Genomic DNA, 22,591 nt, shown 5'->3' with positions numbered 1-22,591 from the left:
TCCTGCGAGCGTTAACCTCAGAGTCTCGAATTCTGCCTGTTGCTCGGCACCCTAAACCCAATGGGCCCCTTTCTTGAGGAGAGCTGTCAGGAGTCTGGCTTTGTCAGATAACCGGGCGATAAAATTTCTGTAGTATCCCACAAGGCCCAAAAACATTTGGAGCTCCTTGACTGTTTTAAGGCATGGAAACTATGCAACTGCTTGCACCTTGTCTGGGTCAAGTTGACATTTGCCTGCAGAGATTACATATGTCCAAGGAACTTGAATGCCTGTTCACAGCATGTAACTTTGCTGGGATTGATTGTCAGACCTGCAGAGCCAATTCTTCGCAGTGCCTCATCGATATGTTGTAGGTGGTCCTCAAAAGCTTCTGAATAAATAAGCACATCGTCAAGAAATGCCATGCAGTAGTTGCGTTTTATGCCTTCTAACACTTTGTCCATGAGAGACTGAAATGTTGCCGGCCCGCCTGCTACCCAAATGGCATTAACTTAAATTGAAACACTCCTCTATGGCACAGGAATGCAGTCTTCGGTACATTTTCGGGAGCGACCGACACTTGAAAGAAGCCCTGAGCAAGGTCGAAGCTCGTGAACCACCTAGCGTGGCCGAGCTGAGCCAGTACCCAGTCTGTGCAGGGCATGGGATATACTGGCACAGTTATGATTGCATTTAAGGGTCTGTAGTCGATTGCAAGGCAATATCCTCCAGTTTTCTTCTTTACTAATACAGGGGCACTGGCCCAGGATATGGAGAAGGGCTCAAGGAGGTCTTGGTCCAGCAAACCTTGGATACATCCATCAAGAATTTCTATTTTGGCTGTTAACCAGGTGCAGCTTGCATCTAACTGTCTATTTTGTGAACGACCAGGGATGTGCAACCTGGCAGAGTGATAAAAATATGGTTATGGTCTGCAAGGATGTTATTAAGTTTCTGCTTCTGCTCCTCCCGAAGGCTCTCTAGACTACACTCGCCACTCTCAGTGGTATTGTGGCATACATCCTACATATCTGCAAAAAGTGCCTGTAAAGAGCTGGCCACATTTTCATCAGGCTCTTGACCTTGCTTATCGCACTGCAACGCTGTCTTACAGACTGAGGGGGTCAGTGCCCAGCATCCAAAGCACATGGCCACTTCAGTGCCTTTTTAAATTTGGCGAGCCCATATGCGTCAGAGTGCAGTGACCATTCGCGAAGGCCCATGTGGAGAGAAATACCTGCCACCTCAAGAAAATCCCGCCCAAGGACAACATCGTGACACAGCTCTGGTAAAAGAAGAAAACGCTGCTTCCTGGACACACCTTGCCAATGAATACGACAGCGAACCAATTGTGCAGTTTGTGATGAGCCCTGAGCAAGCCTCAGGGTTTGTACTTCTTCCCTGAATGCGGCTCCCACGCACTTGGCCGCTGCGATGGCACGGCTACTCACACTTGCCCCAGTGTCCATGAGTGCATAAAGCACACTGTTACCAATCAAAAGTTCAAGCAGTGGTTCTTTATTTCCCGCTGTTGCGAGCACTTGCAGGGACGTCGGATAGCCGTCGGTCGGGAGGGTTTGGTTGGGCGTTGCAGTGGTGTGCGAAGATGAATAGACGAAGGCCAAATCAGCTGCTGCTTGTGCAATACACCACGGTGGTGGCGTTGGTGCTGGTGGCGCATAGCGCAGGCGATGCCAAGTGCGTTCTGCGATAGGGCCGGCTGCCTTTGCCATTTCTTGCAGGTTTGTGAAGCTCATGCTGGCTGTTAGGTCTTGGAATGTCGGGTGCATTTGTCTCCGCATGCTTTCCACCTCTTCGGCATTTGAAACAGGCTCTGCTATATGGTCATAGTATTCAGCAATGACGTGAATGAACTGCTTGAGGTTTTTTGCCGGATGCTGAGTGCTCGGCTCTAGCTCTGCTTTTAGATTAAACTTCTAGTCAACGGTGGTAAACTCTGCCATAAATTCAGACCCGAAGGACTGCCAGTTGGGGTGCGCACCTGAGAAGTGTCACCATTGTTTGCCTGACCATTCCAATGCTGTTGGAAGCAACTGCAAACGGCGGTCAGGGGGGATCCATGCAATATTGCGGTACTCTGAGTACATCGCCAGAAAGTCTTGTGGCGAGTGTCGGTCCTGGTAGCCACTGAATTTCGACAGTGGGACGGGCGTACCTTTGATGTTGAATGCTGGCCCCGCGTCAGTTGTCTCGTCAGGCCTAACCCTGTCGTTGAGTGGCGTCGTGCGTAGAATTTGAGCTATATCAGCTGCGAGTCTCTCCCTTTCCACTGTGGTCCCGGAGGTCGAAGCCAACAGTCCTTGGACGATCGAAGAAAGCAGGAGAGGCTGCACAACTGGCTGGGTGGCACTAGACGATTCTTGGTCCTCGATGTTAGGTCCGGTCGGACGGGCCCCCACTTGTCAAGTGAGTTCTTTATTTCGGGAAATCCTAGGCGCAGGCACATCCATGCAGTCTGTGTTCCGTCCCACCGCACGTGGCTTACTTCTCTCACTCAGTTCGCTGTCGCACGCTCCCCGCATGCCGACCGGGCACACACGTCTTCCATGTTCTCCCTGTCCCACACACTGTTGCCTACCGTCCCGTGCCTGCTACTCTACACAGTTGTCTACCGTCTCATGCCTGTTACTCTACGTCACCTGGCATTAGCCTGATGCCCTCACAAGAGGCATACCATACCTTACAAGGAGGTGTGACATGGGCATGCAGCAGGGAGCTTGCATATTTGCAGAGGGAGGCCGCGTGGATGGGCACTGCTGCTGAGATCCAGTGGACCAACACTATTGGAAAGAGCATTCTTACTGATTATTTTTCCCAGTCAGCCACACCCTCTCTCATTTCACTCTAAGTGCACTCTCGCTGTCCATAAACTCATGCCCTTTGTTATTGATAGGCTGGCTGTCTCGCAAAGTTTAGACACCTAGTGGCTGAGCACAATATCAGGCACATTAGCAGGGGTGTGCAAATCTTCTAATATTCAATATCGAACAGTGAATGTTGAATAATTCAATTTGCGTATCGAATATATCTAATAAATTTTTCGAATAACGGCACCTTCGGTGAATGACCAAGTTGTTGCCTTGACGTGTGCAGCATTCCCACTATATGCAATCATTGTCGGTCAAGCGGGTCAACTGAACCACCGATCGAAATGATTAACTCTATGCGAACAGAAGAATAAAAAAGCAGCATATGTGGAAAGCACGAAAGCATGTGTGAAGGTCAGGCCGAGTAGCTATTGGAAGGTGCGCTGATCGCAACGAATACGTGAGTTCACACACACAGAGTTCCACCCACATGCAAATACACAAACAAAGTTGGTGCGTGTGCTCATGGGAGCTGCAGGCTGGTTGACCGCAGACCCAAACACTGCTCTTCAATGGCCGTCAATCTAACCCGTACTTGCGATCCTGCGACCAATCACTGATGGACCCCCGTAGTAACATATAAGCAATAAGCTTTCCCTGACGGTTTGCGACCAGCTATTGCAACGGTCGGCGGCGGCCTTTCGTCACGCCACACCACTGGCCACACGCCACTGATTTCGACGTCACTGCCAAACCATAAAAAGCTCGACACGGCAACGTAACTTTCCAGTGGACTTGGCGACACGCCAACAATCGCCCACACTGATCCAGTTCACATGCCTTTTGTGACGAAAATTAACGCTGATTTGCCCACTAGCATCCCTTCTGGCACTACCCTGTGCAATCGAGGGGGGGTCTGATGCTCACGGACTACGAACCACTAAACCACTAAACCATTGCTGCGCCTTCGTCCAACCCGTTTCTGTGCCAAAGTACGCATTACCGGCAGTTCTACGCAAGAGCGCTGACTTCCTTATCAAACAACTGCCTCGTGTCCCTTCCTTACCTGGATAGACCAGCGCTACCTCATCCACCCTGACGTCATCAACACTGATGGCACTGCCATACTAGAAAAAGCCCGACACTACAGCGCTGCTTTCTACTGGGCTTGGCGGCACGACAGCGATGACCGGCACTCATCCGGTTCACTTGCACTTGGTGCAGGTAAAGAGTTACTATTCCCTTTTCGGCCGTCATACTCGATACCAGGCATTAGTTGTGCTGTCAAGCCCACTGCGTTGTTTTGTGATGATTTGTGATTGTGCTCACATCATTCTTCAACTCCTGCTACTATCTGGTGACATCGAAGAAAACCCTGGCCCTAGAACTCGATCTACTACAACACAAGCATCTTGCGATATACGTCAGGATTGAGCGAAATTGAAGCTAGGCAAGCAACATTACTGAACGAAATGAAATCAATACATTTCAAATTGTCCTAAAATGAAGAAGCCTTTGATGACATCAAAAAACATCTAGGTGAAATCAAAGGTGTTGGTTCAGCAGTCGTGTCTATTAAAAAACACATTCCCAAAGTAGAAACTCTAGCTGAGCAGAGCACTGAGCAGGTCACTAATTTCGCCAGAAAGAGCTAGGTGCTCAAACCTTGAATTTTTTTGGTTTGAAGGACAGAAAATGTGAAAAACTGCAACAATCTGAAAAACAAATTCTTGACCTTTGCAGTTCAAAGCATAGCACTTAGTTGGAGCCAAGAGACATCGAGCACGCCCGCAGGATTGGCTGCTTCCAAAAAAACTACTCATTGTCCAGTTCTCCCACTTTAAAGACAAAAAACACATTTTGTCACTGCGTGCACAACTAAAGCACACTGACCACACGCTCTCGCCACACACTTATCGCTAAAGGCCCGACTCGGACAAAAAAAAAATTTTTCTAACTCAGGAAATCGTAGAAAAAAAAAACCATTCTAGATTCGGTATAACAAACTAATAATTGCAAATACAGCCTACATTTTTTATTCAATTGAACAGAAATCACCCCACAGCTGCGTTAGCTATCACATGATGCTAGATGTGCTGACATAAGCATTTCATAAACAGTTTTATCACTGATATATACTAACATGAGAAGTATCTTGCCAAAGCGTGATTCTCTTTCACATATAGCCAATACCACCGATTTTAACCTGATCATTTTTACCGAAACCTGTCTGAATTGGTCAGTTACAGATACTGATTTAGCTTCTTGTTTTCCCGATTTCCCCATCTTCCGTTGTGACCGACCAGACAAACGTGGCAGTGGCATGCCAACAGCTGCACACAACAGCCTTCTGTGTTCCACTCTGAGAAATGTCATTCGTAACCTGCCACGCGTCTAACCTGACCATGTAATCGGTGCATGTTACCACCCGCCAGACGCAGATGCCACCTTTATTAGTCTTTTCCATCATGCTCTTCATTCCGTTACGACAGCACATCATAATGCTCCGATAATCTTACTTGGTGACTTTAATTTTCCGCGCGTAACATGGTCCGATCTAGTACAAACAGTGTCGAAACATAATATTGAAACTGACTTCCTCAATTCATGCTTAACAGTTGGATCGTCACAGCTAATTTCTGAGCCGACACAACAAACACATCATTCTTATAACATTCGTGACCTAGCTTCTACTGACAACTCATCTGGATAACTTCTCTCATATATTACACATTTATCAAAAATAAGCGATCACAATGTTCTTCACAGAGCATTTAGCTGCTCTCTACCTAGACCCCCAAAAATGAAGAAAACAATAACATCATATGGTAAAAGTAACTACGCTGCCATAAATAATGAACTGTCCATTTTTTCAAGACTGGTTTTGTCTTCCGGTATATCGAAGCTAACTGGCACCTCTTTAAAACTTAGCTGCAGCAGCTAGACCCAAGTGATGTCCCCACCATCACAATCAGCATACAATCGGCCTCCCCGTGGTTCAACGCTGCACTGAAACGACTTAAAACAAAAAGAAGTGTCAATTCCAGTCCGAAAAAATTTTAAATACTAAATGCACTTGAGATACATACTGGTCCATGGAAAAGTTATTCAATTCTCTTGCCGCTAAAGCCAAGTGCTTATTCTACTCATTTACTTTACCCGGCATGTTATGCAATAACTCCAAACAATTCTGGAAAACTATCAACCCATCATCCACTACACCGTCATCAAACATTGTACTGTGAGATGAGCATAATATTTTGATTCCAGAACACTGTGTCGCACAAGTTCTAAATCGAGAGTTTTTGTTCCGTTTTTACAGAACCTGATAGCAATCTACCTCATGCATTTCATGTGAATCACCCAATCATGCCTGAAATCACATTCGATGCCAATGATATTGCAAAAATAATCTATTCATTAAAGCTGACCTCATCCTGTGGTATGGATGGCATTAGTGCAAAAATACTGAAGAATTCTAAAAGCGTAACAAGTGTGATCCTGTCACATATATTCCAGCAGTCTCTTTCACCTGGAGTGGTGCCAAAAGACTGGAAGGTGGGTAAGGTCATTCCAATCCCAAAGAAAGGTACGACATCCTTGTCTAAAAATTATCGCTACATATCCCTCCCACGTGTCTGCTCAAAAGTAATGGAATATGTTATCTATTCTCACGTGGTTAAGTTTCTAACACCTTTAAACTGTTTTGGTAAAAATAAACAGGGTTTCCAGAAAGGTGTTTTCTGCGATACTCAACTTTCACTGTTTATTAATAACATTAGCTCTAGTAATGACGTAATTGTACTGGTCAACACTCTTTTTTTAGATTTCAAGAAAGCATTTGACAAAGTTCCTCATAAACGCCTGTTTCTAAAGCTTTTGTGCCTTAACCTTGATTCCTTTGTTTTTGAATGGATTTGAAGCAGAGTGGAGCGCTGAAACCATCATCCAGTGGATTCCGTTCTTCGTCAGCCAGGCCAGGTACTCGGCGCTGGCGAAAGCACGACCATTGTCTGACACGATGACGTCCGGCAACCCCTGGGCGGCGAAGAGCTGTTGTAGCGCTGCAATGGTCGCACCTGCTGATGGAATGGTGACAGGTAGAACCTCCACCCACTTCGAAAAGGCGTCCACCACCACCAGGAAATAATAGCCCTTGAAGAGCCCCCCCCCCCCCCCCCCCCCCCAAAGACCACATGCAGGTGGGACCAGGGTCTCTGTGAGAACGGCCAGGGGGTGATTTCCCCATGATGTGAGGCCCGCTGATGCTCCAGGCAGATTTGGCAGCTCTGCACCATGTGAGCGATGTCCTGGTCCAGGCTAGGCCACCAAACATGGGACCGGGCCACCTTCTTGGTCTTTTCCACGCCAGGATGACCCGCATGCAGCAACTGCAGGACCCTGGACTAGAGACTCTGTGGGGTCACCACCCTGGAACCCCACAGTAGGCAGCCCTGCTGCGAGCTCAGCTCAGCGGCCTTGTGGCAATGGAGAACCAGCGCCGGAGTTTTCACGACGCCTGCAGCGCCGCCCTGGCGATCAGAATGTGCACAATGCAGCCGCTCCAGCAGACGAAAATTGCTACTGGTAGTGGCATTGCATGCCCCGAAAGTCGAAGGAAAACAAAAGAACGCCGACGATATTGTTGCGTATACAAGTGCCACAACTACGTCGGGATGAGGGAGGATGTATCCTTCTGCGCCTTTCCATCTGAACCCTAAGAACAAGAACGGAGGCGGCGTTGGATCTAAGCAGTCAGGCGAGCGGAGTAAGTTCCCGTCTTGTTGCCCTGTCAAGCGGTGTCAGGCTGGTTTCTAAATCAAATTTCACATGTGTGCTTGGTTTATTCGATAGTGAAGACGGTCAGCCATGGCAGACAGTATCAAACAGCAGAATCCGCACTTGGCATTTCGTCGGAAACAAAATGAGCAATAGCATGCACCATCCGGCATATGTACCAACCATTTTTCCTTCGCAATACCACCGCCAAGTCCCTTCCAACGCCACCGCACCAAGCGAACGATACGAAAGGTAAATATTATCCATTCATTGCCAAGAATTATGTGGTACGGAAGCTGCCTTGTAATACGAGTTGTGTGCGCATACTGCCGGCGCACGCGCGACTAAGCCGCCTATGTGTTTTTAAATATGCGCATGTGGATGAGGACTCGGCGCTGAGATGCATGCGGTAAATTTATGTAATTAGTGCTAAATGTAGCCAGCGTTGTTACGGATCCAGCAGCGGAGCACTCAAACCATTGCTTGCGCGAGTCAGCTGATGCGACAAAGCTTTCTTCTCCATTGACTGCTGTGGCGAAGTAACATCAGAATTTTTTATGTCTAGCCAGAGAAATATGGAATGTCTTCAGGCCAACTAATACTTCCGAAACCATAGCGCAGCACGACCGGAGCCATAGCTGCTAGATTTGCGAGGCAGGCTGCCACCCGAGCATGGCAACGGACCACGGTGCAACCGTTAAAGGAACACACGTGCTCGCCGCGACACACTGTGAAAAATATATAAAGCTTAAAAAGCTTCTTTCATCATTTCTTCACTTGATGGTGCTAGCTTCTTTACGAAAACTGCCCACTTGAAGCAATGCGAAAACGGAAACATACGAACTATAATACGGCCGCGCACGTGTGTGTCGTCTGGTCGAGACGCTGGAATACGCCGCGTTTCGTCGCCAGGGCGGCGTGCAACGCACTCTTTTCGACATGCCGCCTATCCAGCGCTGGTTCCCCATAGGCCTGCTGAACCAATTCCTCCCCACGGGACACCGCCTTGACCACCTGAGACAGGACTGGGCCCCGGCTGGTCGCTTGTGATACCGCAGATCTGGAGAGCACCTCCAGGTACGCGTGCTCCAGCATGAACACTTCAGCAGGTTCTGGAACAGCATCAGGCACCTCTGGCAGGGGCAGGTGGCTCAGGGCATCAGCAGGTCCCAGGCCCCCCCTTTCCCTGACGGTAAACCAGCTGGTAACTGTAAGCTGCCAGCCTCAAGGCCCAGCGTACTACTCGTGTACTACCCGCCGACGGTGAGCCAGTCGCAAGGGCAATCTCGCCGGCGTCCTTGACGGCAGCTTCCATTGCCAGCGCTGCCTTCCCCGCGTCGTCCAGCTAGAGGTTTGGAAGCTCCAGGAGTCACGTTTGCATCGCGGGGTTGTTGATGCCATAGATGAAACGGTCCTGGAGCAGTGAGTCCAGCTGGTCCCTGAAAACGCAGGCACTCACTAACCCTCGTAGCGCAGCAATGAAGTGCCCAAGTGTCTCTCCTTCCCAGAGGCTCCGGTTGTTGAAGCGGAAACGCTCCATGAGTGTGGATGGTGCTGGGTTGAAATGTGAGCGCAGTTGGCGAGCAGCTCATCTAGCGTCTTAACATGTGGCGTGACTGGCTTGAGAAGGTCGAGCAGGAAACTGAAGATGCGGGCCCCACAGCTGGCCAGGAAAATGTCCTGCTGTTTGGCCTCGGGTGTGTCGTTTGCCCGGAAGAACATGTGGACTTGCTCCTCGTAAATTGGCCAGGCGGACCCATCTTCCTCGAACGGCTTGAGCCTTCCATACAGCGGCATGGCGGCAGCAATGGGGGGCCGTGTTTCGCTGCTCGCTGCAGCTTGGGACGATCCGTGGGTAGTCATCACCAGTGTCACGATCCGCCCGGGTTCGTGAACAAGGGAGGGCTCGAGGGACCCTCCCTTAGACAGACACTCCGCAGCGTGGTGGTGATGAACGATGACTGACCGCCGTGCAGCTGTGCTCGTTGGTGTTTATTGGGTGTGGTGCCCAATGTTGCCTACCGAGCATGGCAGGCCACCGAGTCTAGCGGGCCAACGAAGATTATGTCCGAGGGGGCGTTACATGCTTGTTACACTTGACGTCAAGTGCAAAAAACACGGGGACAGAAGAAAGAGGACCAGAAAGGACGGAGGACCAGACAAGACAGGACTCGTCCTGTTTCGTTTTCCTTTCCTCTGTCCCCGTGGTTTTTGTGCTTCAAGTCAAGTATGCAAAGCTGCGTCCTCGGGTGTCGGTGGCTAAAGCTATGGTTGTCGAATTAACGCAGATCTATTCACAGCATTCGCACGACCACGAAAGCGAGTGCACGTGATGACCGCTGCATGTTTACAGCTGCCATCTTCTGCAAAATACCGTACGGCGACCCCTCTTTCCAAACGCCCTTCGTAGGATAACAACGGTATCTTTCTGTAGCTCCAAGTGACTCGTCACAAGACTACCTTTGGATTTACACGGTGGGCTCAAAAATATTATGTGACCAATGACCTAACCCTTTGCTGCAGACACTTTTATGCAAACGGCAGATGAATGTGGACGAAAAAGTGGGGGGGGGGGGGGCACATTGGGCGAACTTGCCGTGGGCCTCCTAATTTGAGAACTCTTCACCGTCGGCGCCGATGATCGCACGGAGCGGTGCCAAGTGATGCGATGCGCATTTTGCACTTTTGTCTGTCGTGCAGATTGGCCCTAAAGGGCCCCTCACCAGGTCTGGCTATCTTGAGTTGAGAAATGCAGTTCACACTATGTCCACTAATGACTGTGTCTGCTAAGTATTATATCCCTGTGCACCGTGGAAAGAGCTTAAATTTCAAACTGAGCACCGTTTGCCTTTCTCCTCATCGGCGCCGCGCTCCCAGCTGGAGAGTCGACGCATGTTGTGCAAGGGCGCCTACGTACATGGCCAATGCCTCTTTTAGAAGATGCGTGCCGCATGAGCCGAGAAGCTGGTTTTGGCCCCTCTCCTCCACAATCGTCGGCTGCGAGCGCTCGTTGCGGAGGCTGCTTCAAACTTGAATCACATTACCCTGCCTTTGAGATTATAGCGGTGTCTGTTACAATCCCGGAGGCAGGGCCCGCGGTCTCTCGTCAAGCTATTGGTCGAACACGTGTCAGCCTCGTAATCGTCACTTCCTCCGCAACAATTGGTATGGTCGGCAGAAAGCGCTGTCTCTCCATGCCTACCCTGAACCATGGGAACCTCTGCTCCAATGGGAAAACAAGTGACGCAGCAGGCATCTATTAAAGGTGACATTGCTCATAGTGACGCCTGATTTCCGAGAATTATTCAAGGCAACATCACTTATGTGTTTAATCTGTTGTTTCAATGGACGAATTAAAGTTTAGAGAAATAATAGAACATGCAAACCAAATGTCTCCGTGTTTTTGTTTTACCTTGTACTGTAGCAAGAGAGATGTACTTCCATTTCGTCTGCTTGTTCCCACATTGCACAGTTGTGCGTGCAGAGAGCGAAACTGTCGTTTTCTATAAAATTCAAGTGCACGATCATGCTCTGCGATCCACTTGCATTTGCCTCAGTGTTTGGGTAGTAGGGACTTATAACGCTAGTCAGGTGTGCTCACGCACAGCATGCAAAATCGTGCGCTGTGTGAAATGAGACAATCACAACAGCTCATGTATGATACCGTCAGCGGAAGTGTGCCGTGCAGCAAAAAAAAAGTGAGAAAGAAAGAAAGACGGGGCCTGTGACGTGTATGTCATGTGACCGTTGAGCTTCAGTATGGGAAAATGCAGGGAAGGAATTTCTATTGCAGAGACTAGACAAGCCAAGCAGAGAGGGTGTCCATGTTGGTGATGACGCTCACCTCCTGAAATCATGGGTCCGTGCCACTTCAAATATTTTCTCTCCTATTGTTGACCTAATTTGAAAAATTGTTCCGGTAGAACACTCATTAGAGCGCACCTAACAACTTTATGTGTGTAACCAAAATTTGCTATGTGGCCTCGTGAGCGGCACTTTAACGAGCTGACGATAACCCACAGAAACCACCTGCCACGATGACAGAAAAACCCTCCCCCAGTTCTCAGGAACAAAACTGGAAAGCAATACTTTATTCTTAAATAATGCGATTGGCCTCCTGAACATGTGCAGCACCGTGTTTCTCGCACAAAATTTGGAAGCATAAAAAATATTCAGCTTCTTTTTCTTAATTCAATTCAATTTCATTCAAAATGTACTATTCGGTATTCACACACCTGTAATTACTAGGCAAAATAAACAAATATTAAGAAACATGTTTGCTCCCGCAGAGCGCCAGCAATACACTATTCCATTTGTTTTGAATCTTCGTGTCCTATTGAATATTCGAGAATTCTCGAATACCAAATTTTCGAATCGAATACGAATATTAAAAAAAAAACATGTTATTCGATAGTATTTGAAATTTTTGAATATTTGCAAACCTTAAGCAAAAGAGAAAATGTGGTTGCCATACGTGAAAAAAGTTGCCGTCATTGAACTTGTTGCTCGCTTTGAAGTGTCTTCGAGGTTATTTGTGGTGTCTAAGCGATTTTGGTGCTACATTGGTCGGACTGTGTGAAGTGTGTTTTGCTGAGTGAACGCTTCAGTGGGTGTTGTCCAACTCTGGCCAACAAAGGATGTTGTGGCGGACACGAAAGCTTTGCTTGCACACATCGTAACCGTGCATGGGACACGTGCACTTATTATTTTTTTTTTTTTCATTACGAGTGCCACACAACTGCTGTGAAGGGATCTTTATAGAGACAACATTGAACTGTGACTGATTTTGGTAAAAATAAAACTCGCTTTCTTGAAACACATTCCACCTAAGAAAAATTGGTACCAACTATACTGCTTAAGAATGTGGGTTGAGCATGAGTGTAGCGAAATATCAAAATAATGAAGTAAAATGACAATATTAATGATTTATTTATATCAAGGTTTAACTGCAGAAGCTGGCACAAAAGTCTCATAATTTTCGGCATACCAGAGGACAAGAATGAAATGCTAGAATTACTAAACCATAGTATGATCGCTGATATTTTTGCGAATACGCTAGGTGCGAAGATATGCTTTGTAGAAAGATTCCACACGATGTCGGTTAACAGCCAAACAAAGTGGATCCAGTTATTTGCATGCTTAAAAATTGTTTTAAGTTCAAAGTGTTTCTGTGTCTTGGCTTTCACTAGGCAAATCAGGAAACCATTCCGGGACAGTGCTGTCAATCTTTAAAAATAAGACATGTCATGTATGAACATGACAATATCAAGATCGACATTTGGATTGGACATCCCGAGTTTTCTGGACATGTGGAGGAGATACTTTCATGCACAAATATGGCATCATTTTGAAATTGTATCTAAATGGCTGCACATTGATCCTACCTGAAAGATGAGCCCGGGAAAAGCGCTTCCATCGGGTCGGCTCATGCGAGCTGCCAGCTGGTAGATGAGGGGCACAAACTTGTGGCTCTCCAGTTTCCCAAGGCCTTGCTGCATGAAATTACATCAGTGCAGACATAAAAATTGCAGGCTGCCCTGAATGCAATGCTGGTAAAAAGAAATGATATGAACACAATGGCCCCACAGGATGGTGGATCCAGATTTTTCAGGTCCACTTACAATGTTGGATTTCTACAATGAACCATTACTAAAATGTTGGAATGGACTTGGCAAGGGCAATGTTGCCATCACAGTGACATAAATGCTTGTTTAATCAACTTGAGTTAGTGGAGTGTGTTCAATGGGGCTGGTTAGTTCACCTTTAGAATAAAAACAGGAACAGCGCAACACAGGACGAGGGAGCACAGAGCAGAGGACAGAGCACTGACTAGCAACCAAATCCTTTATTTGCAGAAGCAGCATATAAATACATCACTGAATGCGACATAAAGAACAGAAAAAGAAAGATAAGAAGGATAAGCCCCAACCACGGAGATAATCCAGTTCTTTTGTTGAGAGCGTGAGGGACGCGGAACTGACGCATGCGTCACCACTTTTGAATATGCAAAATGCCTCAAAGATTTCCCGCGCACGTCTTTTCACTATATCTGCCAATTATTTCGCACTTCTTAAAGATCAGTGTACAACCACACGTGTGGGCAGCCAGGTGACTGTATGGGTTTCCTTTTAGTGAAGCGGCATGAAGCGGCATGGCATCCGCTTCACTAAAAGGCGCACTAACCCTTCGAGGGTCAATGGCATAAATGTACGGCGCCATCTGTACGTTTCAATAGTGCGCCGATTTCATAACTTTTTCTTTTCTGTCCTGTGCTGCCAGTATGTGGGAATACAGGTAATTTTTTTCGCGCGCCTCCCTCTTTCGGTTTTCGTAGCATGGTTTGTTTTAGCGCTAGTCCCACGCGTCTATATACTACCGCTTGCGCATTGACGCGCACGCGGGTGGGTGGCAGTTTGGGTTTTGTTTTCGGGGGGAAGTTTCAGCTTCTTGCACTTGCAATACTGATGGCTATCTCGTTACTAATCGTTCAAAGGGCGACCTCTTGTTTCTCGCTCGTTTAGTGCTCACAAGGGTGCGCATAGGAAGGATGCCGCCGTGCATGCATGCCCGTTGCTTCATTTTTTTTATTTTTGGAGACTCTAGAAATCTAATTGCCTCTGGTTGGCGATAAGATGAAGATTAGCAGAAATTTGTCACACGTTTTCCTTTTTTTGATGGGCACACAACTGCACAGTTATCTTGAGGGCACGCACCTACAGAGTCCGATTACGCTATGAATGTACATATTAGTGTAAGAGCAGGAACATTTGAGTCTTGCGAAATATTCTCGTGTGTGCATTTTCAAAGCCTTAAACTATAACAATGCAACAAATTTTTTATTCTGATAAGTTTATTTCCTTTTTTAGTGCTGTTATTTATGAATGAAGAGTACATATATACCAACGCAAAATATCTTTTTCTCGTTTTACGGTCACCCTAGAAAAATTACGGTAAATTTTTATCGAACTAAGTTACTAAGAAGAATTGAAATCTGAAAAAAAAAAAAATCGACCCTGTGCGGTCGCATATGGCGAAAAAAATCGACCCTCAAAGGGTTAATGATCGCCTGCATGAGCATGCTGTTTCGCTAAACAAAAAGAGAAGCAACACGACATTTAGTGAGGTTCACATAGAAACACTCCCAACAGAGCTTAGTAATAACAATGAACAAAATCAGCTTCCTTCCACTTAACTAGATGAGATTAACTTAACTAGATTCCACTTAACTGAGGCCTTTCTTTACGCTGACGACACTACATTACTTGCAACCGATCGTTCACTAACTTCTCTGACTACTAAGCTAAACACTGATCTGAAAAATATTTTAAGGTGGTGCCAGCTTAACTCGCTAAGCATAAATCCTACCAAAACGTCTTTCATGCTTTTTCATTCGAATCATAGGATACCGAAATTCATTCCCACAGTGAACCTAAACTCTCTTAACATCAGTGCGTCAATGAATGCTCATTTCTTGGAATAATTCTTGACTCAAACTTAAAATTTACTATGCATATCACCTAATTAAGTGCAAAATTTCTCCCGGTATTAGAATTTTACTTAAATCTAGATATTATTTTAGAAAACCAACATTGCTGACCTTGTATTATTCTTTTATTCACAGCCATTTCAATTATTGCCTTAAAGCATGGGGTAACATATATCTAACAGCACCCCTACAGCATTTGCAGAACCAAGCCATGCAGATATTGTCGTTCAGCCCATTCTACTGCAGTGCTTCTGATATGCTTCTCAACCACAGAATACTGTCAGTAAAAAATCTTGTTAAATATAAATTAGATGTAATGTTATTTAAGGTAATACGTAATGCTCCTCCAGTAAATATATTTTCTGCGGCTACTTTGGTTAACTTGAACCGCACAAGGTTTGCAGCTAACAACAATTTCTTATTGCCACTAATACATACTAATTATGGAAAACAATCTGGATATTTCGCAGCATTATCCACTTGGAACAGCCGCCCACTAGATGTCAAGTGCTCTTCATCTTTAGGTTTCTTCAAGAAAACATTCACTTTTCTACTAGACAGCCAAAATAATCTACATATCTAAGCTATTCACTTTACTCCTGCTCATTTCCTTTCCGTTTTTCCTTTTTCTTTAGTTTTTTTTTGTTTTCATTTATAGCCTTTATAAGTATTTTGGTTTCTCTTGTTGCGAATGCCTTAAACTACTGTTTTATTCTACGACTAGCTATTCACTTTATATTACTTTACAGGTTGTACTACATTTACTTTGTATAATCTTCCTCATAGTGACTACTGTATTGCTGTTTTATGCTTTGTATTTCCTCTAATGTATATATTTTCTGATGGGAGGTCCCCTTTCAGCCACATGCTCTGGGACCTCCTTCTGTATACTTGTGTAAACATGCATGTCTCCTCCTTATCAAAGAAATAAACTAAACTGAAATTGAAATTATACTAAGCACTCCAGGATAACTTATTGTAATCTGGTACGGCCCATGACTATGCAAACTAATTACTGGAAATCATTAGTTGTGCAGAAGAGAATGTTAAGGGTACTTGAACAACTTGAGCACTTGAACGTTGAAGGCTAACCAAGTGTACCGCACCAGTGATCTTTCACTGACACCTGCCAGAGCCATATCTGTCAAGACTGTTCTGGCACAGTGTGGTCACAATGTAGACCATTTTCCCGCTCTTCACACAAGTGGCATGAGCATCAAAATCCCACCCCTGTGCTATCTGCTCCTTCTCGACAGCTCGTGGCAAGAGGGAGCATGTGCCAATTCAAGGCCGTCCCAGTGCTTGCTGCTGTTCTTGAGCCAAGTGGGGGGGGGGGTGCACAAGTGCATAACAACAAAAAGAACAATTTCCTTTTCATTGTAGTAGTATTGTAGTATTGGTGAGAGCGCATTCAAGTTCTCTCCGACAATATCTTACAGTGCCACCTTAGCTGGAAAATTTAGATACATTTAGCGCCTCCCACGATTTTTTGCAGACACAGAGCATAGTTAGACAAGACAATATTTTGTTCTCTTACGAACTTACCTAACAAGCCCATGTGGGGTGATGAATCAAATATTCATGGTCTAATCTATGCATGTATGTTTGCAAAAACAGTTACTTATGCCATACAGTCTGCATTATAATGTGCAATGTCACTGGTACTGCGCTTGCACTCAGACAGCTCGAAGCAATAATAATATTGCTTCTGCCCACGGGCTCTAGGCAAACATTGCAGGCAACAGAATGCGCCATTGAATCTTCACAGGTTGTTATGGCTCGATTCTTCTCAGAATTTGCCGTAGCACTGTTTCCTCTCCAGTGATTCTCGCAAACATAGTCATGAGATGGGAGCTGCTCATTTTTCCTTCGAATTTGACGTAACAGTTCTGCGGAAACCCGCAAGGTGGAGAGAAGTAATTATTAAAGGGAAAATCAGACATCCACCCATTCGCAGCAATATACAAAGGAAACCCATACAGATTCGTCGAAAGAAAAGCCTCGCAGTTGAAGAAAAGATTGTCCTGGTCCGAGACTCGAACCCGGGAACACCGCCTTTTCGGGGCAGCCGCTCTACCATCTGAGATAACCAGGCGGCTAGCAGATGGCAGGGAGAAGTCGAATATGCCAATTCAAAGCAAAAGCAAGAGTAAGACATATTAGTTCTGCAGAACTGTTATGTTCGAGTCCCGGGTTCGAGCCCTGGACCAGGACTAATTTTTCTTCAACTGCGAGGCTTTTCTTTCGAGGAATCCGTATGGGTTTCCTTTGTAGCAACTGCTACGAACGGGTGGATGCCCGATTTTCCCTTTATTAATTACTTCTCTCCACCTTGCGAGTTTCCGCAGAACTGTTACGTCAAACCCTTGCCTTTGCTTCGAGTTGTCGACAAATTCAAATTCGCCCTGCCATCTGCTAGCCACCTGGTTAGCCCAGACGGTAGAGCGGCTGCCCCGGAAAGGCAGTGGTTCCGGGTTCGAGTCCCGGACCAGGACGAATTTTTATTCAACTGCGAGGCATTTCTTTCAAGGAACCCTTATGGGTTTTCTTTGTAGCAACTGCTACGAATGGGTGGATGTCTGATTTTCCCTTTATTAATTTCCTTGGAATGGTATAAGCTTGTGCTTGCAATTGCTCCGGGTCAATAACAACTTTCTTGAAGGACATGCAACTGCTGCTATACATCAGTACAACACATCTGCACCCAATCCTCGAATGGCGTGCCTTTGCAGTCATGGAGATTTCAATTTCTAGGTTGTGTGGGCAAGAACACCTGTTTGAAACTTATTACAAGAGTAACTGAAAAAACCCTTTAAAACTATAAAAGCTCGCAGCTACAAATAAAGATGTCACTCAGTGCAAATCAAAAAAGCTTGCGCAGCTTGTCAAGCCCTGCCCAGGGCAAACCAACCACTGCATTGTTACCCAAGGACCCATGCGTTCAAAGTGAGTCGGCAATTTTTGGTATCATAAGCTAGGTGTCATCTGCTCACAAGCTAGTGCTAGCAGTTTTTTTTCAAAGACTTTGTGATATGTAATTGAGGCAGTATGTAAAAATAAGTGTCACTGAATGATCCACCACACATGCTCCCTGACATGTATTTTTTATTCTTATTTTTCATTAAACCATAAAGGCCCTCTTCTCATATGGTATTACATGGGGCCAGGAGAAACAAAATAGACGTAACATTAAAAAAAAGATATATTATGAAAAATGTCAAAGAAGTAACAACACTACAACAATACTCTGAGCACTGTGGTAAAAAAATTTTCAAAATTAGCTAAATATGGAGCACTACTGTAGTTCTCTTGAGCCGCTTCTATTTAGGAGCATGTAAACAATGAGACAATGCCTAAAGCACCATCTGTTATGACACGCCAGAAACAATAAGTTTCCTGCTTGCCTTGCATGATGCTATCGCACCACTTAAGTGCTATGGCATGAGCAGAGAGAACAAGTAACACTTACAAACACGGTACTGAACTTAACCCATTGGGAAATGCAACTTGAGCAGCAATCTGCCACCCTTTTAGGTGATGAGTAATATACAACACTCAGTAGTACATATGCTCTCAAGATGCTAATGGATGGAAGTGGCCCACTGTGGGAAAAGAAATATGAAGCTTAACTTAGTATTAGCTGAACATTAAAATCAATACAATGCACACTTGTGAGCATGTGATAAGGCCTCATAGAACCAGCACAGCTGTGAGAGCAGAAAATGAGGACATCCTAAAGAAGCTCCTGCGCCTTCTTCACTGTTATTGTTAGAACATTGCACTGCAGTCGACAATTTATATTGCTCGAATTGCGAAGTGCAAGAAGAACTGGACAACAGTTACAACTGTACCTCCAGTCAGTTTTTTTTTTTTTTTTTTTTTTTTAGAATCTGTAATGTGCCAAATATTGCCAAATCAGAGCAACAGGAAAAATGCCCTCTTCATCCTTACGGTGCACGAAGTCACTCGTGGAATAATACTGGCAGCTATGTTTACCAACGTGTCAAAGAGCTGTAGACCTAATTTGATTGCTCTCAATGACTCAGTAAGGAAAGAGCTAAGAAGATAAGATGCACACTTGTTTCCTCTTCTATATGTCAGCTGTCTTTAATGGTGCTGTTGTACACCAAGTCAATTACACGGAGATGTATTAATAAAGTACATTTCTAGTTCTGTGAATTGTAAGTTGAAACAAATAAACTGCAGCGTGTGCCCAACGTTGCTGCCCGCTGTATGCAAAAGTAACATGATCACCTGAAGCAGGGCATTAACCTCAGGCGTGGTAGCATTGGCAACCCAAAGTGAGACCAGACGGAACAGACGCAGGCTGTGCCCTCCACGCAGACACTGCAAGTAGTTGTCAATGGCTTGCAGCAGGTGGCGCTTGTGCACAGCTTCCAGGCTGGCTGCTTCACCCCGGTCCAGGTTACTCTGGCGCTCCAGCAGCCGAAGGGCACGGGCCTCCTCTCTGCACCACAGCAATGCGAGACCAGTACCACGATACTGTAGTGGACCGTAATTTCTGAGTGCTTGTAATGCTGTTGAAAAGATGATGGGCTAGCTAGTACAGTACCTTTCCATTAATTCGACTCTGGCTAATTAGATATTTTGGCTAATTTGATTCCGATTGAAGGTCCTGGGTGATTAAAATTAAATTCTAGGGTTTTACATGCCAAAATCCCAATTTGATTATGACCACCTGGGGTTCTTGAATGTGCACAAAATGCACGGTACGTGGTGGTTCTCACATTTCAACCCTATCGAAATATGGCTGCGGCAGCTTGGGTTCGATCCCGTGCCAGGCTGAGTAGCACAACACCATAACCACAACGCCACCATGGTGGGTGGTTCTGGCCGATGTCCACGCTTGGTCCATGGGACCAAGCGTTTGTTTCCTAAATTCTAAAATTGGTCTTCAATGGATAATACAAACCTTACCAGTCAGCATGCATGTGCATGACCCCTATGGTGATCCCGATAGCAACTTCTTTAGTGGCAGCATGTACCGATGGAGCTTGGGGCTTAGTGAATGCATAGAACACATGTCATCTCCTGTCGAAAATGCCTATTTTTTCGGCCTGCCCTAGATAGAAATTTAAGAAATAACAGTAGCTCACAATGTTTCATTACAGTATTTAAGATCCAAAGGCGTGGCTTTCTTCCCCCAAGAAAATTGGACTAAACATTGCCTGCGCTGTGCAATCGTATACAAAATAAAAACAGCTTGTGCGGTGTACGCATAATTCACAGCGCATAACATGGTTGTATTGCAGTGAAGCTGACTTTAGCAAACCGGCAGCCACTATTCAACCCCATATATTGTGTTTCACACATAGCGGGCAACGCTGCAGTAGTAGTGCTGCCATAGAAGTGTCACTCCATGCAAGTGCAGTTGTTCTTGATCTGCAACATTTTTCATCAAACACCTACTTCGTATATCACAATTGCTATTAGTGGATGCAAGTCTACATCAAATCACACATTAGTTGTGCATATATGTGTTTCTTTTGGTAGCGGCACAAGTGATGCATTTTGGCTGCTGGTCACACAAACATGTTACTCCGCTCGTGTGGTGGTAAAAAGATCTAGATCTCCTATACTTTACGTGTCATCATCATCACCATCAGCCTGATTACGCCCACTGCAGGGCAAAGGCCTCTCCCATACTTCTCCAACTACCACGGTCATGTGCTAATTGTGGCCATGTTGTCCCTGCAAACTTCTTAATTTCATCCGCCCACCTAACTTTCTGCCGCCCTCTGCTACGCTTCCCTTCCCTTGGAATCCCTTTACATCCCTTCCCTTTACATGTAATAAATACGTAATGGTTCGGGATGTAGAAGTGCGAGACCTAATTTCATTTTGAATTACACTTCATATTTTTCCTTCGTATGTAATGCAGTACTTTTTTAATCACAGATGCGAACAGTGAGACTCCAGTCTGCATAGCATCCCTAGTTATACTGCTCAGGAAGATTTTTGTTGTCGTGGATTGCGTCTCGCACTTATAGCTACGTGCTATGGTGTGACCGGGAAAGTGAGTGCAGAGAGGCCCCTCCAGCACAGCACAAAGTGTGCACATCCTTCTCCTTAGTATCGCTTTTGACTTGAACTTTGCACCTAAGGCAAGCGCATACCTTATGTTGCTCCTTTTCAAGCATTAAAGCATTAAACTGAAGAGTAGTGACTAGTGCTCATGCACTACACTGAGCCACACTCATCAGAGTCACCGAACTGGTCAAGTCGTGGTGATAGGTGAGTGACAGCAAGCTCTTGACTAAAAGTTAATGAGTGAACTGTTTATTTTTGCCGGCATATCTGAGTGCGACTTGATTTTTTTAAAAAGAGTTGTATGCTGGGCTAGATGGTGTTTTGACATGAGAACCATCTTGAAGTACAGCGCAATGAGACAGTACAACAGAAAGGAAGATGAACACAGGCACTTTTTGTATCTTCTAGTTCGTCTTCCTTTCTGTTGTGCCGTCCCATTTCATGATAGTTCAAGATGGTTCTCATTATATTTTTAGTAGGCAATTTAGAATATTGTTGATGCAAAAGGATTTGATGTATTAATGTAAAAGGGATGTGATGTAGATACTGAAACATACTATGATCTCTCTCCACCGGTCATGGTCGCAATTCAGACTAACATGAACGGCTTCTATTATAGAGACTGACAACAACCAGAATGTGTCGAGAGATGTTGGTGGAAACGAAAAGGCCTTGGTTTAGAGTGATATAATCGAGCATGCTGTTTGCAATTTAAGTGAAAACTATAATTTTAAATTGGTATAGAAAGTCACAAAAGGCGGTAAGTGGCACTAACTGGCGGTGAAGCCTTTATACTTGTGATGTAGTATATGCGATAACTGTGCGTAAGTCAGCTGTTATTAAGTTCTCCATAGTTATTGTTTAAAATTGCTGTACTTATCTGTGCTACTACTGTAGGTTAAATGAGGCATAGAATTCCCGATTTCCTAGCGTATAGGCGCACGGCGTTCCCGGGAAACTACGGGGCCAATTCGCGCCTATTTCTTCCTCCTCATTAGCTCTAGTATAAGCGCTGTAGTATAAAAGCTGTAGAAAGCCCGAGGTCACCTATAGGAATTGTCAAGGTCGTTTGCTTTGCACGGGGTTCAGAGCCATTTCAATGAGGCTCAAACCTGCAGAGGGGAGATAAACCAACGGATCTCTTAGGCATGTAGGGCCCTCTGGGCTGTACTTTTTGGCAATCAGGTAGCCTCGCCACCTGCGGGATTATATAACTAAGCTATGTCTAATGCTCGGTTGCGATAGTCGGAAGTTTGAATACGTCTACGATTTTTTTTTTAATCCGACGATGATGTGCTTGAATTTGACCTCCTCCAGTGCACTACATCTGCAGGCTTGGAGTGACGCCTGAGCCTGACACCGGCAAAAGATGCTGAGAGCGAGTGGGGCTATACTAATCCAGGTACAACCAAATTAGGAAGGCCCACTAAGCTTCAACAAAGACACTCCCTCACCAGAACAGGAACCA

The 22,591-nt window shown here is 45.5% G+C and overlaps 1 protein-coding gene across 1 annotated transcript in view; it reads right to left on the bottom strand.

Annotated features, from left to right (window-relative positions):
• Positions 1–22,591, bottom strand: part of tefu (Serine/threonine-protein kinase tefu) — a 297,846-nt gene that overhangs the window by 174,995 nt on the left and 100,260 nt on the right. Inside the window, exons 13-14 of the mRNA XM_050172366.2 lie at positions 19,327–19,540; positions 12,971–13,078 (exon numbers count right to left, since the gene is read on the bottom strand). Coding sequence (XP_050028323.1) covers positions 12,971–13,078; positions 19,327–19,540 — 322 coding nt within the window. The remainder of the gene's footprint in view (positions 1–12,970; positions 13,079–19,326; positions 19,541–22,591) is intronic.

Source organism: Dermacentor andersoni, chromosome 6 (genome assembly GCF_023375885.2).
Source record: "Dermacentor andersoni chromosome 6, qqDerAnde1_hic_scaffold, whole genome shotgun sequence".
In the NCBI taxonomy this organism is placed as follows: Eukaryota; Metazoa; Arthropoda; class Arachnida; order Ixodida; family Ixodidae; genus Dermacentor; species Dermacentor andersoni.
This window is presented reverse-complemented; position numbering and strand designations above follow the sequence as displayed.